Genomic DNA, 16,460 nt, shown 5'->3' with positions numbered 1-16,460 from the left:
AAAGAGTCAACTGCATGCCAGGGAAATGGCATTAGGTGAATGAGGAGCGGGCCCAGTGTGGCCCTCTTAGGGACAGTGTGAGGGGTGACATGCTTTTGTTTGATCCACAGCATCCTAGGAGATGTTTTGGGGCATCTGACTTGGGAGCAACATCCTATTATATCATAATGAGAACAAAAAATAAAACTGGTAGGCCATGCTGGCTGCATTTATCTGGGTCCCCCCATGCCAGCCCCACAGGCAGTCCTAGGCCTGAGACTCAAAGGAAGTGGTGTCATCCCTCCTCCTGGCCACATCTGCTCACCCACTGAATTCTACGGAAATCCATTCTCCTGGGGGTGTCAAAGCCCCCCCCCCTCCGCCCCATGACCTCTAGGACTTCCTCCCTTCCCACCCTGTGCCACCACCACACCTGGAACTTGGTCATCCCCCAAGGGAATGAACCCCAGTGTCCAATCTTTGACCACAGCCTCCCGGCCCCCTGGCCTCCCAGCTCCCGCTGCATACCTGCAGTCCTGTCTCTTCCTGCCCCTACACCTCAGGCCCACCCTCCCTCTTGCTGCTTTTGTAGCTCCTACTTCCAGACACCTCCAGCTTGATTCCACCTTTCTGCTCTCCCACATCTGCACTGGGTGTGGTCTGGAGAAAGTTGCAGCCTGAAGCCTCTGCAGATTCATCATGCCCTCCACACCCCTAGCTCCCTGCCTTCCCAGCAACCATTCTGAGGTGGATATTTGTCACCCATTCACTCACTTATCCATCCACTCACTTACCGAGCACCTACTAAGTACCAGCACAATCTGCTGCATGAGGGGTACATGGTGAGCATTTGCCAGGGACAGGGTGGAGTAAGATAGGGAAAGAGACCATTAAACCACAGAAAAACCAAGAGGGAAATAGTCAAGGGCGGGGGTTGTACCCATCCTCAGGGTGGCTTCTTATTCTGAAAGGGGAGGGTGGGAAGGAAACCTCCTGGGAGGAGCAGGAGGAAGGGTGCTCTAACCAGAAGGATGAGAATGGGCAAAGCGGGACAAGGGAGGGAAACTGGATGTTTTTTTTTTTTTAAATTGAGATATAATTGACATATAACATTGTGTAAGTTTCAGGTATACAACCCATTGATTTGACATATTTATATTGCAATGTGATTTGCAGTGTGGTGCCAGCTAACACCTCCGTCACATCACAGAATTGTCATTTCTTCTAGCGGTGGGAATAATTGAGACCAGGTCTCTTAGCAGATTTATTGCTTTTTTTTTTTTTAAAGATTGTATTTATTTATTCACGAGAGACACACAGGGAGAGAGGCAGAGATACAGGCAAAGGGAGAAGCAGGCTCCCCATGGGGAGCCCGATGTGGGACTCGATCCCAGGACCCCAGGATCACGACCTGAGCCAAAGGCAGACACTCAACCACTAAGCCACCCAGTCGCTCCCAGACTTATTATCATACAGTTTGGTTGTCTGTAATCCCTGCACTGTGTTACAGTCGCTGGTATGTACCCTCGAACCATCCTGGCAGCCAGTGTTCCTTTTTGGTTTTTGAAATCAGTTTTGTCACTGTTTTTAGATTCCACCTATAAGGCGCATCATACCATGTGTGTTTTTCTCCATCTCACATATTTCCCTTAACACAATATCTCTGAGGTCCATCCGTGCTGTTGCAAATGGCAGAATTTCCTCTTCTTCCTCATAACTGAAAAGTGTATCATTTAGATTTGTGCACTACGTTTCCTTCATCCATCTATTGATGGACACTTAGGTTGTTTGTGTATCTCGGCAATTGTAAATAATACTGCAGTGTGGCACCTGGTGGCTCAGTTGTAAAGCAGCAGACTCTGGGTTTTGGCTCAGGTCATGATCTCAGGGTCTTGGGATCAAGCCCTGCATCAGGCTCCATGCTCAGTGGGGACTCTGCTTGGGATCCTCTCTCCCTCTCCCTCTGCCCCTCTCCCCCACTCTCTCTCTCTCTCTCTCTAAAGTAAATAAAATCTTTAAAAAATAATACTGGGAGTATAAAAAGTAACATGGGAGTACAGATATATTTTTGATAACTTGTTTTCATTTCCTTTGGATATACATCTAGACGTGGGATTGCTAGATCCTATGGTAGTTCTATGTGAGTTTTCTTTTTTTTTTAAGATTTTATTTATTTATTCATGAGACACACACACAGAGAGAGGCAGAGACACAGGCAGGGGGAGAAGCAAGCTCCATGCAGGGAGCCCAACGTGGGACTCGATCCCAGGACTCCGGGATCACACCCTGGGCCGAAGGCAGGCACCAAACCGCTGAGCCACCCAGGGATTCCCCTATTGTGAGTTTTCTGAGGAATTTCTAGACTAGTCTCCAAAATGGCTGGACCCATTTACCATTCTACCAACCATGCACAATGGTCCCCTTTACTCTATATCCTCGCCAATGCTTATTATCTCTTGTCTTCTTGATGATAGCCATTTTTATAGGCGTGCTTTTGATTTGCTTTTCTCTGGTTACTGAGGCTGAGGACCCTTTCATGGATCTGTTGGCTAATGGGATGTCTTCTTTGGAAAAAAATGTCTAATTCTTCTGCCCATTTTAAAATCAGAATGTTTAAAAAAAATAAAATCAGAATGTTTGCTTTTTGCTATTGAGTTGTATGAATTCTTCATAAATTTTGGATATTAACCCCTTATCTGATATGTGGTTTACAAATATTCATTCCAATTCTGTAGGTTGCCTTTCTATTTTAACGGTTTCTTTTGCAACACAGAGGCTTTTTTTAAATAAAGATTTTATTTATTTGAGAGAGACTGAGAGAGCACAAGCAGGGGGAGGGGCAGAGAGAGAGGGAGAAGCAGACTCCCAAGTGAACAGGGAGCCCAATGTGGGGCTCCATCCCAGGATCCTGGGATCTTGACCTGAGCAGAAGGCAGATGCTTAACCCGCTGAGCCACCCAGGTGCCCCTGCAGTGCAGAAGCTTTTAAGTTTGATGTAGTCCCACCTGTTTTTTTGTTTTCTTGTGTTGTTCTTGCTTTTGGTGTCATATCCCTCCCCGCCCCCGCCCCCCCGCCAAAAAAAACTTTCCAAGACCATTGCCAAGGAGCTTCTTCCCTATTTTTTCTCTAGAATTTTTACGGTATCAGGTCTTATGTTTAAGCCTTTGATCCATTTCAAATTAAATTTTGTGAGGATGTAAGATGGGGGTCCGATTTCACTTTTCTGTGTGTGGTTACTAAGGTTTCCTAACACCATTTGTTGAAGAGTCTGACCTGGGAACTGTATATTTTTAAAAGCTTCCGAAGTGTTCCCAACCTGGGTGATAACCAGCGCTGCGAAGCCCCGCCTCGTGCAAGGCAAGAACTTCGCCAACTCGGCGCAGCCCAGACCCAGCTTGGAGGCTCTGGACCCGCCTCAGGGTCGACCCACTGGAGTCCAGCAGAAGCTCAGCCTTTCACCGCCCCCGCCAGGGCTCCCACCTGCAGGTGCCGAGCTGAAACTGGAGGGCGCATGGGAGGTGCGCACCGGCTGTCACGTCCCGTGGTGTGGGAGCCCTCTGTGGGGCTGCTCTGGGGGCTCTGACCTGCAAACACACCACACGGGGCTTGTGCCTCTGTTTCCTCACTCGGCACTTTCCTAAGGCTTTGCATTAATTTAGCAATCCGGTGACAGCCCTGGGGAGCAGCGCCGAGTGAGAAAACAGAGGCATAAAGTGGAGTGAATTCCCAAAGTTTTAAAGCCAGGAAGCGGCTGCGTGGAGATTCGAACTCACACCACGAGTCCGGGAGGCCGGGTCCGGGCTGCACAGGCACCCAGGATACGCCCCTCCCGCCCCCGCGCCCCCTGGACACGCCCCTCCCGCCCCCGCGCGCCCTGGACACGCCCCTCCCGCCCCCGCGCGCCCTGGACACTTCCCTCTCGCCCCCGCGCGCCCTGGACACGCCCCTCCCGCCCCCGCGCGCCCTGGACACGCCCCTCCCTCCCCCGCGCGCCCTGGACACGCCCCTCTCGAGGAGGCTGCCCGCAGGGCGGGGGCAGGTCCCGGCCGCCGGGAGGAAGTGCCCTGCCCGCCGCTCGCAAGCAGAGGGGCCGCCGCCAGTGCTCCGGCGGGGTCTCGGGCCATGGAAGCGGAGCCGCCGCTCTACCGGGTGGCGGGGGCCGCGGGGGCGCAGGGCGATGAGGACCGGCTCGGGGTCCCAGACGGGTCCGGGGCTCCGGTGAGCGGGGACGGGTCTATGAGGGGGTGCAGAGCGCGGGGGCCTCCCCGGCGGGGGTGAGAGACAGCCCCCTAGGCGGGCCGTGCGGGGCGCGGGGAGGGGGGACCCGGAGCCTCCCGGGCCGGGGTGCGGTGCGGCCGGGGGGCCCTTGCCCGCGTGCGAGCGTCGTGCGTGCCCCGCAGCTGGACGAGCTGGTGGGCGCGTACCCCAACTACAACGAGGAGGAGGAAGAGCGCCGCTACTACCGCCGCAAGCGCCTCGGCGTGCTCAAGAACGTGCTGGCGGCCAGCACCGGCGGCATGCTCACCTACGGCGTCTACCTGGGTAGGCGGCGCGCCCTGGCCCGGCCCGGCCCGGCCCGGCGCGGGGGGCGGCCCCGCGGGCTCCCGCGCTACAGCCCACGGCTTCCCGCCGCGACCAGGGAAGGAGAAACCTTAGGGGCCTCTTCCCCCTTCCTCTTTCACTTCCCCAAATGACCCCTAGCAGCTGCTGCCGCGGCCCCAGCACATGTGTCAGGGTCCCTGTGCAGTGTCCCTGATTCCCAGCACGAGCCTTCGTGAGCGTGCGGGCGGGGACTGGGTCCCTGGGCAGGTAAGCTGCCTTCCAGATCTGGAGCGCTGCACGTGTGTGTGTCGGAGGGGTGGGTGGTGGTGTCAGGGGTGAAGTGGGGCGAGGGTCTGGATTCAAGTCGCTGTCGCTGCGGCTGACAGGATGCTTGCTTGGCCCCGTCAGGGCAGCCCTCTCTGTTCTCAGGGGCATTGGAATCTGGGACTCCTTCGGTGACTGGAGTTCCCTTCAAGCTCGTGTGCCAGCAAGTCAGGCTGCCCGCTCCATGCCTGCTCCCTATCCCCAGGCCTCCTGCAGATGCAGCTGATCCTGCACTATGATGAGACCTACCGCGAGGTGAAGTATGGCAACATGGGCCTGCCGGACATTGACAACAAGATGCTGATGGGCATCAACGTGACCCCCATCGCGGCTCTGCTCTACACACCTGTGCTCATCAGGTGCGAGGCTGCTGTCCGCAACAGGGCTGGTCTTCAGATGTTGAAGGGGCATAAGGGCTGTTGGCCTGTGGTGTTCCCAGGGCAGGAAGCTGGGGAGAAGCCTTGTCTACCTGGTGGGGTGTGAGAGAAGGGGAGAACCTGCGTTTGGGGAAGGAAACAAACTTCTCCTCAGGGCATATGTGCATGTGACAACAGAAGTTCACTCCTGCTCCTTTCCTCATCTTGCCCATGACCCACATGGCATTGTCTTTATGCCTGCCCCCCCCCCCCATGGCCTGGAGCTACAGTGAGTGACCTTTGGGATCAAGGCTGTGAACTCTCTGGAGAGAATGTGACAGCCAGCAAGACCCAGGCTCCAAGTCCAGCCTTATCAGCTGTGGTCAGTGTTGAGGGACATTTTTCACTGAAAAGGAAGGGCCCCGCAGGTGCCCCAGAGGGTTGACCCTGGACCTGAGCCTTGGAGGCATCTGTTCCAGGCTCCTGGCCAGTGCATAATTCCCCTAGACAAGTACCCTCCCCACCAGGAGGTAGGTCTCTGCTCAGATGAGACCCAGAGACTAGCCTACAAATTAGATGAGTTTTAGTTCCTCTATCTTAAACCAAACCCCCAAAACCAACCAAATAAAAAACAAAAAAAAACCCTCCCAACCCAAAAAACCCCAAACTCCTTTAACACAATTGTACAAACAGTGTTAGAATCATAACTGAAATCAGAAGAAACAAAAACCTACCCAAGCCCTCCAGTAAATCAGCTGTTCATCATCCCACCAGCCCATATAGGTAACATTTATGTCCTTGTCACCAGAGCATGTGCAATGTTCACTTTTCCTTTTCTTTCTTTTCACTGTGCACATCTTGGCCTGCTCCTTAGTCTTCACCCCGAGGACCTTATGAGGGTAGCATCTTCTACCGGGGCGCAGGTAGTGCAGCTCAGAGTTGGACATTCACCTTCCCCCCTTTGTGCAGACTCACTTTGAGCTTGTAGCTCTTCTCCATTTTTTAAAAAAGATTTTATTTGTTTGAGACAGAGCAGGAGCAGGGGGATGGGTGCAGGGAGGGGGAAAGGGAGAAGCAGACTCCCTGCTGAGTGCCCAGTAGGATACCCGGAGTGCATCCAGGGATGCTGAGATCATGACCTGGGCTGAAGTCAGATGCCTAAGCGACCAAGCCACCCAGGCACCCCTAGTTCCTTCCTTCTTAAAATTAAAAAACAAAAAATTGCTATAAGTTTCTATCAGTGGCCTTAGCAGATTAGAGGTATATGAAAGGCTTTACGGCTCTTGAATCACCTTGATAACAGCTAGCTTTTATTTTTTTTTCCAATGTGCTAGGCACTTTGTAAATGCTATCTCATGCCCTATAATCCGAGGTAGGTGCTCTAGCAGACACAGAGAAACTGAGACATTCAACAGCTTGCCCACCAGGCGCCACAGGCAGCACCTGGCAGTCTGAAAGTTTGAATCCCTTACCCCAAGCTTGCCCCTTGCCCAAACTACTGGACTAATTTTTTCTTTCTTTCTTTCTTTCCTTTCTTTCTTCAACTGATTTTCTAAATGGCCATGCCAATCTGCATGACCACAGGTTGTGTGCATCATTTTTTAAAAGCACAGCCTCACCAGCAGTGAGGGTTAGTATTTTTACTTTTTGCTCGTTTACTCCATCAAGATGTACAGTACATTTTTTGTGACTTACCCTCCCCAAAATAGATCAGAGTGGGCTGCCTGTCTGTTTATGCCATGGCAAAATATGGATAAGGACTAGGGCCCTGTAACTGAAGAGAGAGTAATTGTATCAGAAAATTAGGGTTGTTTGTCTTTGAACTTCCTGGAAACCAAGGCAAAGAAAGGAACTAATGGGCACAAATACTCAAAACACCCCAAAGCTCCTGGTAGTGGTTTTCAGCTTGACGAGCCTCCATGCCCTGAATGGGCCCTTATCTTGTCACCACCTTTAAACACAGTGTGACATTTTCTCAGAGTCAGCAAGGCTGTAGTCCTAGGAGCCAGTGGGGCAGAAGCTTCCCAAATGACTACAGCGGACTGCAAGAGCGATGGGCAGGGAGGAGGTCCTGGGCCTGCCTCTGACCCTTCTCAGGTCCTAGTTTCCTTGCCCCAGTTTGGGTTGTGTTCTGGGTGCCCTGACATCCCAGCACATGAGAGTGGATGGAGACTGGGGGACTGGCCAGCCAGCCCAGAACACAGATGACGGCCGGGTGTGCCCACAGACCACTGACTTGTGACCGCTCCCCTCTTACCTCCTTCCCTTGCAAGGGCCATGAGAGGCTTGTGGTTTGGGTTCTGTGCCCACATTAAGCAGTGAAAACCGGAGTGTGTGGATACAGGGCTTCCCTGAGACCATCAGCAAGTCCACATCTCTGCTATTTCATCTTAGGGCCCCTGACTCCAAGGCCTGGGATTGCTCCCTACCTCACCACCTCATGAGCTGTGGCCACTCTGGTTTCAGGCCACAGTAGTCTCGGTAGGCTCATGGTCCCAGCATCCTTCCCACTGCCCACAGGTTTTTTGGCACCAAGTGGATGATGTTTCTGGCTGTGGGCATCTATGCCCTCTTTGTCTCCACCAACTACTGGGAGCGTTACTACACCCTTGTGCCCTCAGCTGTGGCCCTGGGCATGGCCATCGTGCCACTTTGGGCCTCCATGGGCAACTACATCACCAGGTGAGTCTGGTGGGCAACAAGGTGGGAGGCTGGAGACCTGGCTGAGTCTCTGCTGCATTGCCAACCTTATCTGGGGGACCTTGGGCAGCACTTCCTGCCTTTTGGGTCTCAGTTTCCTCATCTATGAGACATAGCCCTTAGCCCTGGGTGCAGGAAGCAGAGACCTGTTTAGAGAATGGACTGGGGGAAGCTTTCTCTCCTCTGTGGTTCAGGATGGCTCAGAAGTATTACGAGTACTCCCACTATAAGGAGCGGGATGAGCAGGGCCCCCAGCAGCGCCCGCCTCGGGGCTCCCATGCACCATACCTCCTGGTCTTCCAAGCGATCTTCTATAGCTTCTTCCATGTGAGTACCACCTATGGGGCCACTGAGGGAGGGTATTCCAGGACCACATTCTGGTTTTTTCATCCCTCTAGTCCCACTGCCCTTTCTTGAGCCCACATCTGGTTATTTACCTCTAGTGACTGAGATCTCATCCCCTCCCTGTGCAGAAGAAAGTCCTCCTGCATTGGGCACTCCCTCCTGCCACAGGCTGCCCCGGGAAGTGGGAGGGCTCCTGTTCGGCCAAGGCTGTGCCCAGACTCCTTCCAGGTTCTGTGCCCCCTACCTGGTTCTGAGCCCATGCCAAGCTGCTCTCCTGCCCACAGCTGAGCTTCGCCTGTGCCCAGCTGCCCATGATCTACTTCCTGAACCACTACCTGTATGACCTGAACCACACACTCTACAACGTGCAGAGCTGCGGTTAGTCCTCAAGGGGTGGGGTCCCCAAGGTTTGCTTGCCCCTGCCATTGAGTCATCCAGCAGACACTAGGCTCTTAAGAGCACCCAGAGAGGATGCCCTTGCCCGCAGGTTCAGGGCTGAGAGCCTGGTGGCCCACAGCTCTCATGGGCACAGCATAGGGCCCTATAGGAGTATGCAGTTAGGACATTAGACGTAGTCTGGTGGGGACAGAGTGCATCAGGGAAGGCTGCCTGGAAGAGATGCCATCTGGGCTGAGGCTTCTGGGGATTATCTCTCAGTGCCATGCATACCCTCAGAGCTCAACCACAACAGGGTGAATGTATGGGGTTGTGTGGGGGTGGTGGGGGGACTGGCGGCCCCCCTCCAGCCTCCAGGCACTAGAGCATGAAAGGGGGGAAGGTGCTCCTCTCCTTGCCGCTGGTCTAGCCCCAGTGGCCCTCACCTCCACACTGCTCCTCCCCAAGTGAACCCTTCCTTTGCAAGCACTGTCCTCGCCCACCACCTCCAACTCTCCCCTCCACCTGCCCTCCTTGCTCCATTTCATTGTGGTTGAGTTGACGGTGTGCTCGATTCCCCGTCCCCACCCGCCTCTAGGTACTAACAGCCAGGGCATCCTCAGTGGCTTCAACAAGACTGTTCTGCGGACGTTACCACGGAGCGGGAACCTCATTGTGGTGGAGAGTGTGCTCATGGCGGTGGCTTTCCTGGCCATGCTGCTGGTGCGCCGGGATGGGGTGGGGCGAAGTCAACGAAGTCTGGGGACCGAGGCGGGGAGAAAGGGGTGCCATCTGGGTACGTTGCTGGCAGCCTGGGCAAGGTTATGGCTTGGAGTCCTGGTCTGAGCTGGGAGCCAGGCCTGAGCCCTGGGGAAGGGGGTCTGAACCTAGGACCCAGGCCAGAGGCTTGGGACTGAGCCTGGATTTGGAATCCCAGACGCCAAGGGTTAGGGAACCAAGCCCGGTCCAGGGTGGAGCTGGAGACGGGGTCTGAGAGACTGGGCTGTGGGCGGAACCCGAGAGGGTGGGGGCGTGGCCACCTCCTGGAGGCGGAGCTGGGGGTAAGGTCGAGGCCGGTGGGTGTGCCCGGGGCGGGGCCTGTGCTCAGCTCGCGGGTCCGCAGGTGCTGGGGCTGTGCGGCGCCGCCTACCGGCCCACGGAGGAGATCGACCTGCGCAGCGTGGGCTGGGGCAACATCTTCCAGCTGCCCTTCAAGCACGTGCGCGACTTCCGCCTGCGGCACCTCGTGCCCTTCTTTATCTACAGCGGCTTCGAGGTGCTCTTTGCCTGCACTGGGCTCGCCCTGGTGAGTACCGGCTGCACAGTGTCGCCAGGTGAAACACAGGGCTTCCAGTTGAATTCATATTTCAGATAAAAGATGAATAGATTTTGAATACATATCTTAAGTATGTACAAGGGCGTCCCAGATATTCCCCTCCCTCTTTCTTCTCTTCCCTGGCTTCCCCCCACCCCCACCCCTCGCCTTAGGCAAATTATTTTAAGCTCTCTGGGCCTCAGTTCCCTTATCTGTGAAGTGATTCCAGTAAGGATGCTTACTCCCAGAGGGGCTATATAGTTGAGATGGAATGAGGCCCATAAAGCGTGTGGTTCCATGCCGGGCACAACCTTGGTATCTGGACACTGTCAAAGCCTTTTCTCTAGTCTGTACCTTCAGAACCTTCCCATGCACCTTGGAGGGAGTTCATGAGGGGGCCCAGGGAGGACAGGGTATGACCCAGAGACTTCAGATGGGGAGGGCTAGAGCCTGGGCCAGCTGACCCCTAACACTCACCCTCGTCCATCCCTCCCCCCCCCCCCCCCCAGGGCTATGGTGTGTGCTCAGTGGGACTGGAACGCCTGGCCTACCTCCTTGTGGCTTACAGCCTGGGCGCGTCAGCCTCCTCAATCCTAGGCCTGCTGGGGCTGTGGCTGCCTCGCCCGGTGCCTCTGGTGGCTGGGGCTGGCCTGCACCTGCTCCTCACACTTGGCCTCTTTTTCTGGGCCCCTGCACCTCGGGTCCTGCAACACATTTGGATCCTCTACGTAGCAGCTGTCCTCTGGGGTGTAGGCAGTGCCCTCAATAAGACCGGGCTCAGCAGTGAGTACACCCATGGGCACTGGGATGGCAGGGGACCCTGTGGTTACCTCAGGGTGGTTGGGAAGGAGCACAGAACTTCCAGGGACAGACGTAGGACCCCATGGGTATACTGGGGATCTGTTACAGTGGAGGTAGGTGGGGATCCCTGTAGACACTCCAGGAGTGGAAGGAAGTTCCATGGACTGCAGGGACAGATGGGGAAGGCTGTGGACACACAGGGGAGTTGCATGCCATGGACATCCTGTGGACACCCCAGGGTGGGCTTGGGGCCTCATGGACACTGCGGGGTTAGTGTGAGGTCTTGTGGCTACAAGAAATAGGTATGGTGCTCTGTGGGCACCCCAAGGGTGAAAAAACACATGGGGAATACTTTGCTTTCATACCTATGCCCACCTTGGCATAGTTTTCATGGCACTGGGAGCAGATTGCTTCTCTGTGCTCTAGGGAGCATGGGCAGCAGTGGGTGAGCCTGTCCACACTCCAGGGTGCAGTTGCAGACAGGGCCCTTTTCTGGCGAAGAGCTGGGAGCAGACATGGAGTCCCAACACCAGTCTGCCAAGTGGCAGAGTCCAGGCCCTGAGTCTGGGCTGATGGGGTGAGAGCATTGGCCAGTAGAGCTCTGTTTGCAGAAAGGAGGGGTGGGTCAGAGTTCAGCTGTTTGATCCTCTCTGCCCACAGGTGGGCATATGCCAGTGACACATAGCTGGGACTTGCAGGTATCACTCTTCAGGTCTTCCACACCAGCATCTATTCTGATGGGCCAGTGCTATTAACAGTTTTGAACATCACCCCGGAGGTGTGGTGTGGTAGGGCATGCCCGCTGTGGGCAGGGCAGGGGCTGACTCAGGTGCACCCACCATCAGAGAGTCAGGCATCTGTACTTGTCATAGGGCAAGGAGCCCCAACCCTGGGCCCTACTCCCTTGGCTGTTGCTCAGAGGCAGCCGGCTCTGGGCAGCATCCAGCCTGGGTAGCTTGGGCCCACAGTAAGTCTGGAATTGGGTCTTGACCTGGCACCCCCTTCTGCCTGCCCAGCTCTGCTTCCTGCCTCTTTCTTCTGAACCGTGGAGGCTCCATGTCCCTTCACAGCAGGCCCGAGGGGTAGAATCACACTGCAAGGCCTTAGGGTAGGCATGTTAATGTCTTGAGTGGCAGGTGAGGGTACAATTTGCCAGATGCTATATGGGCTTTCTCACATTAAAATCACAGAACACAACATAATATGTGTCATCTCATTTTATGGATAGTCCATGGGGACTTAACTTGCCCTGAGTCATCCATAGAGCCAACATTTGAATCTTCATCTCTGTAGGAATTCTCTGCACTTTATAGTCCTGGGAGTAAAATCTGTGTCTCCTGACTTCCTGTCCAGTGCTCCTTCTTCCTACCGCAGGGAGGATTCCTTGAGAAATAGGTCAAACCTCCTAACTTCAGATTTGATTTGCAGAAAGCTTGTTGCTGTAAGCAGTTTGCCCTCCCTGAGCCCTGAGTGAGGAGAAACAGCCCTCGAAGGCCTGGCATTATGCATCTGTGGTCAGAGAGACGCCAGGATATGATTGCACATTGAGCTTGCCACTTTTGAGGCCACACATGTGCCCCAGAGTGAGGCCCAACTCTACCTCCCAGCAAGGTTCCTGTTCGTGCTTCGCTCAGCATCCCAGGCACCATAACAAACCAGGGCTTCCATGAGGGGGCAGGCCAGGACCTGTTCACAAAGGCTTTCTGGGAGCTCCAAGGCCAAGGGCTGAGATCAGCCCAGTGCTGGGCTTAGGGTGGGTCGCAGGTGGGAGACCAGCCACTCTGGGCTCCAGATGACACCTCTCCCCTTCCTGTCCTGTCCTGCTCACCTGCAGCACTCTTGGGAATCCTCTATGAGGACAAAGAAAGACAAGACTTCATCTTCACTATCTACCACTGGTGGCAGGCAGTGGCCATCTTCACCGTGTACCTGGGCTCAAGCCTGCCCATGAAGGTGAGCCTTAGTGCTGGGAGGAGGGCCTCTGGGGCGTTAGCAACCCACGTGGCAGCCCCCAGGCCACAGATACTTTCTGAGTGCCCACTGTAGCCTCACAGTCCCCGAAGGGCTCCAGTCTCCAAGGTCTGGTCCTATGTCAAGCCTACTGAGTGGCTCCTAACCCAGCACCTTCTTACTGCCTCACTTCCCACGGCCCTCAGTTTACCCATCTCTGAAGAGGTTCAAGTTTTTCTTTCCTTGTGGGTGCCCCCGCCCCGCCCCCGCAGCCACCTTGTGGGTAGTTTGATGACCTGTTCACCAGGGGTCAGCTCTGAGCTGAGTGTGGGAGAGTCTTTCTCCCTTCCTGGCCTGCAGGGGCGGGGGGAGGGGGGGGGGCAGGCTTCCTCTTGTCCTCCGCTCCCTCCCACCTACTGGTGGGTGGGTTTAGCAGGTTCCACCAACATTGGAAAAAGATGAAATAGAATAGAGGGGCTGGCCCGCGGGTCCCCTGCATCCGTGTCTGTGCCCTCAGGCCAAGCTGGCGGTGCTGCTGCTGACGCTGCTGGCGGCCGCGGCCTCGTACCTGTGGATGGAGCACAAGCTGCAGCGGGGCCTGGTCCCGCGCCAGCCCCGCATCCCGCGGCCGCAGCACAAGGTGCGCGGCTACCGCTACCTGGAGGAGGACAACTCCGACGAGAGCGACGCGGAGGGCGAGCACGGCGGTGGCGGCGGCGGCCCGGGGGACGGCGTGGAGGAGGAGGTGGCGCCCTCGGGGCCCCGGCCCGGCCCCGAACCAGGCGGCCTTGGCCGCCGACCCTGCCCCTACGAACAGGCCCTGGGGGGCGACGGGCCCGAGGAGCAGTGAGGGGCCCAGCCGGCTCGCCGGCCTCGGTTTACCGCGTCTCAGGTCGCGGCCCTGCGAGTGCACCATCCTCAGGAAGGACCTTCTCCCCGGGGCGCACGGTCAGGAACCGAGCCCAGGCCTGGGGCTGAGAGACAGCACAGCCGACCCCCCTCCTCCGGGGTCCGCTCCCCATGACCACGCCCAGGCCCGAGAAGTGTCGGGGTCCTCTGCCGAGCCGCCCCCCAGCCCCGCCCCAGCGCTGCCCTCCTGCCCGCTCTGCAGGTGTGCCACGCGCTTTGCACATCCTATCCCCGCGGCCCGTCTAGGGGCATGACTTTTTATGGAAAATGAGAAATAAAGAGGTTTTGTATTGTCCTGACTGGGAAATGTTAGGCTGTGGGGGGAAGAGGGGGCGCCCCAATGTGTGCCTGCAGAGCCTGCTGGGCCACTGATTTCGGACCCCTGGACTCCCGTCAGGGGCAGAGGGGATGATTGTCTGAGCCCAGGTGTACTTGGCCACTGTCCCCTCCCAGCTATGGCTTCAGCAGCTGTGCTCATGAGAGACACAAACCCCTACAGCCTGAAGGTGCCCCTTTCTCCATAACCCCCAAGGGAGGGACTGAGACCACACTGGATAGGGTTTGAATGCCTGGGTAAGGACAGGTAAGAGGGCCACAGGAGGGTCATGGAGTCCCTGACTGTGCCCCAACAGATCCTCTCCTAGGGCCACACCATTCCTCACTCCCCATACCCCCTCCATTCCTGAAGACCAGGTCGGGTCCACACCCACTTCAGCATTAGGTCTCTCAGATTCCACCACTCATAGACGGTGGCTCTCCTTCCTCCTTTGCCCTTCATGGACCTCACGTGAGTTTCCATCTAGGAACTCCTAGGGAGCCCTAGAACCAGGCTCTGACCTCAGGCAAGGGCCTGGCACATCAGAGCCGCAGGTGCCTTCTTGGTAAAGTCTATCTCTGTAAATCAGGAGTGTTTGAAATTGCTGAGTGCCGTAGCTCCAAGGTATCCAAGCCCTGTAGGTAACTCACAGGAGTGCAGAGGACCTTAAATTTTCTAAAGTTTGGAGGCAAATAGCATACCATACATCTGTCCACCCCAAGCAAACTGCTAGGTCTAGGTGGCTCACAGGTTCAACATTAGATCACACTGCATTCCCGTCATGTTATAGCTCTGAGAAGCTAGGTTTCCTGTGGTTTGGGGCATAAATGAAAATCACCATGGACCAGGAAATGAAGCTGGGGAATCCAGTCTGATTTTGAGGTGTCAGGAGCTTGCCACTACACAGCCGATTAGTAAGTGGTAGTTTTAAAGAATGAAATAAAAGTACTGAGTTTTTTCCCTACTTATGTGCATTTTATTTCCTAAATGACCACTAGGTTGTTAGAACGTATTATTTGGACCTAAGATAATTGGTTAACAGAACTATTAGATATTTCTTTTGGCCAAGAAGCACTGTGGAAAATTGCTGAGGCATCAGGCATGTCAGGACCTGAGAATGTTGGGCACCCCCTGGGTTAGCACAGGGCTGGCACAGAGAAAGCCCTCAATAGATATCAGCTATTGTGTATCTGTTGCAAGTCCCTCACTGGACTTTGGGGCACCCCTTGCCCAGAGGACTAGCTGCATTCTTTCTGAGCCCAGTACTAGGGAAGGTGAAATCTATGTTTTGTGACTCCTGAGAAGGGAGCCCCCCTCCCCAGGCCAGTTACCAGGTTGTCTTTGGCAGATTCTGGGGTCCTGCGGTCATGAAGGACTGGGAAGACAGCAGCTCTAGCCAGGGCCACAAGTTCCCTCACCCAGCCCTCCTAGCAGGTGGTCTGGACGCTCAGGCAGTTGAAGATTGGAAAACTTCCTCCCTTACACTCAGACTTTCACTGACAAGCAGACCAGAAAGTGTCACATCATGTGACCTGTAGTCTGGGTGAGTGCCAGCACTGCCTTTCCGGTTCCCTATTAGTTCCCTATCAGCGTGGAAAGGAAATTTCTCTGGCAGCACGTGTCACAACATGCTCCTGGCAGGATTCCAGCTAAACTCCAATCAGAGCTAGGCAATCAGACATTTCGATAATAAGCCTCTGAGGGCAGGACTGGATGCTCTTCGGGGGAGTGTGGGCCGCAGGATGTGCTGGGCAAACATGGAGACGGGACAGGAACAGGTCTACAATTTGTCAGAGTCCAAAGTCATTTCTAACACCCATTTGAATAGTAGGTAAAGACTCTGATGTTGAACAGATGGGAAGGGGCCCAGGAACATGGAGCAGCCACTCGAGATGGAAGCATGGTCTCTGATCACGCTCCTGGTGGCAGGTGAGTTCCCCATTAGTAGACTTCACACACCCCCTTACTGCTCCTGGAGCATGGATGAGACCCACACGCTGTCATATGACAGTCAACACACACCCAAATGTGTCAGGCAACACATGAAGGCAACAGGCAGATACACATTACAGGTACTACATATGTGCTCACACACATAACAGGCCACACCCATGACAAACGACACACAGTGCACCCAGGACAGGCAGTGTAACTGCTCATGGCCGCAAATCCCAGCAGGCTGGCCCTTTGGAGGCAGGGCTAATTGAGCCATGACATGTGATGGCAGGGCTAATTGAGCCATGACATGCTCCACCCCTCGGGAGCTCCAGGTCTGGTTGTAAGCTATGACATTGACATTGATGTCATGTCCCCTTGTCTCTATCAGCTCTGGATAAGGTGATGTGGTGCAGTTTCTGGACCCCTGAGTGGAAAGAAGATCAGACTGTGTCAGGGCCATCACTCCTCTGACTCTGGTCGCCACCATTGCTTCAAAAGTGGTTCTGTGATTTTGTTAATCTGCACCAGGAAGGTTTTTATTTTTTTATTTTTAAAGAAGATTTTTATTTATTTATTTTAGAGAGCGTGCTCCTGCCCACGAGCAGGAGAA

The 16,460-nt window shown here is 55.1% G+C and overlaps 1 protein-coding gene across 2 annotated transcripts; it reads left to right on the top strand.

Moving 5' to 3' along the window:
* Positions 1 to 4,008: 4,008 nt before the first annotated feature.
* Positions 4,009 to 13,891, top strand: UNC93B1 (unc-93B1 regulator of TLR signaling). 2 transcript variants are annotated; one of them, XM_077862644.1, is made up of 11 exons: positions 4,009 to 4,197; positions 4,380 to 4,521; positions 5,051 to 5,204; positions 7,722 to 7,883; positions 8,096 to 8,228; positions 8,531 to 8,624; positions 9,220 to 9,344; positions 9,745 to 9,927; positions 10,446 to 10,719; positions 12,572 to 12,690; positions 13,205 to 13,891. In XM_077862644.1, exons 1-11 carry the CDS (start codon positions 4,102 to 4,104, stop codon positions 13,535 to 13,537), a joined length of 1,815 nt encoding a protein of 604 aa, XP_077718770.1. In that variant the 5' UTR covers positions 4,009 to 4,101; the 3' UTR covers positions 13,538 to 13,891. The 2 variants fall into 2 exon arrangements, with proteins under 2 accessions (XP_077718770.1, XP_077718771.1); XM_077862645.1 differs by lacking the exons at positions 4,009 to 4,197; positions 4,380 to 4,521 and adding an exon at positions 4,645 to 4,788.
* Positions 13,892 to 16,460: the final 2,569 nt, after the last annotated feature.

This window comes from Canis aureus, chromosome 21, assembly GCF_053574225.1.
Source record: "Canis aureus isolate CA01 chromosome 21, VMU_Caureus_v.1.0, whole genome shotgun sequence".
Classification (NCBI taxonomy): Eukaryota; Metazoa; Chordata; class Mammalia; order Carnivora; family Canidae; genus Canis; species Canis aureus.
This window is presented reverse-complemented; position numbering and strand designations above follow the sequence as displayed.

Excerpts from the sequence above, each read along its gene's own strand:
- UNC93B1 (XM_077862644.1), top strand. The coding sequence starts at position 4,102 with ATGGAAGCGGAGCCGCCGCTCTACCGGGTGGCGGGGGCCGCGGGGGCG. Across the intron at positions 8,229-8,530 it reads TCTTCTATAGCTTCTTCCAT|CTGAGCTTCGCCTGTGCCCA; the intron begins GTGAGTACCACC and ends TCCTGCCCACAG. Across the intron at positions 9,345-9,744 it reads CTTTCCTGGCCATGCTGCTG|GTGCTGGGGCTGTGCGGCGC; the intron begins GTGCGCCGGGAT and ends GCGGGTCCGCAG.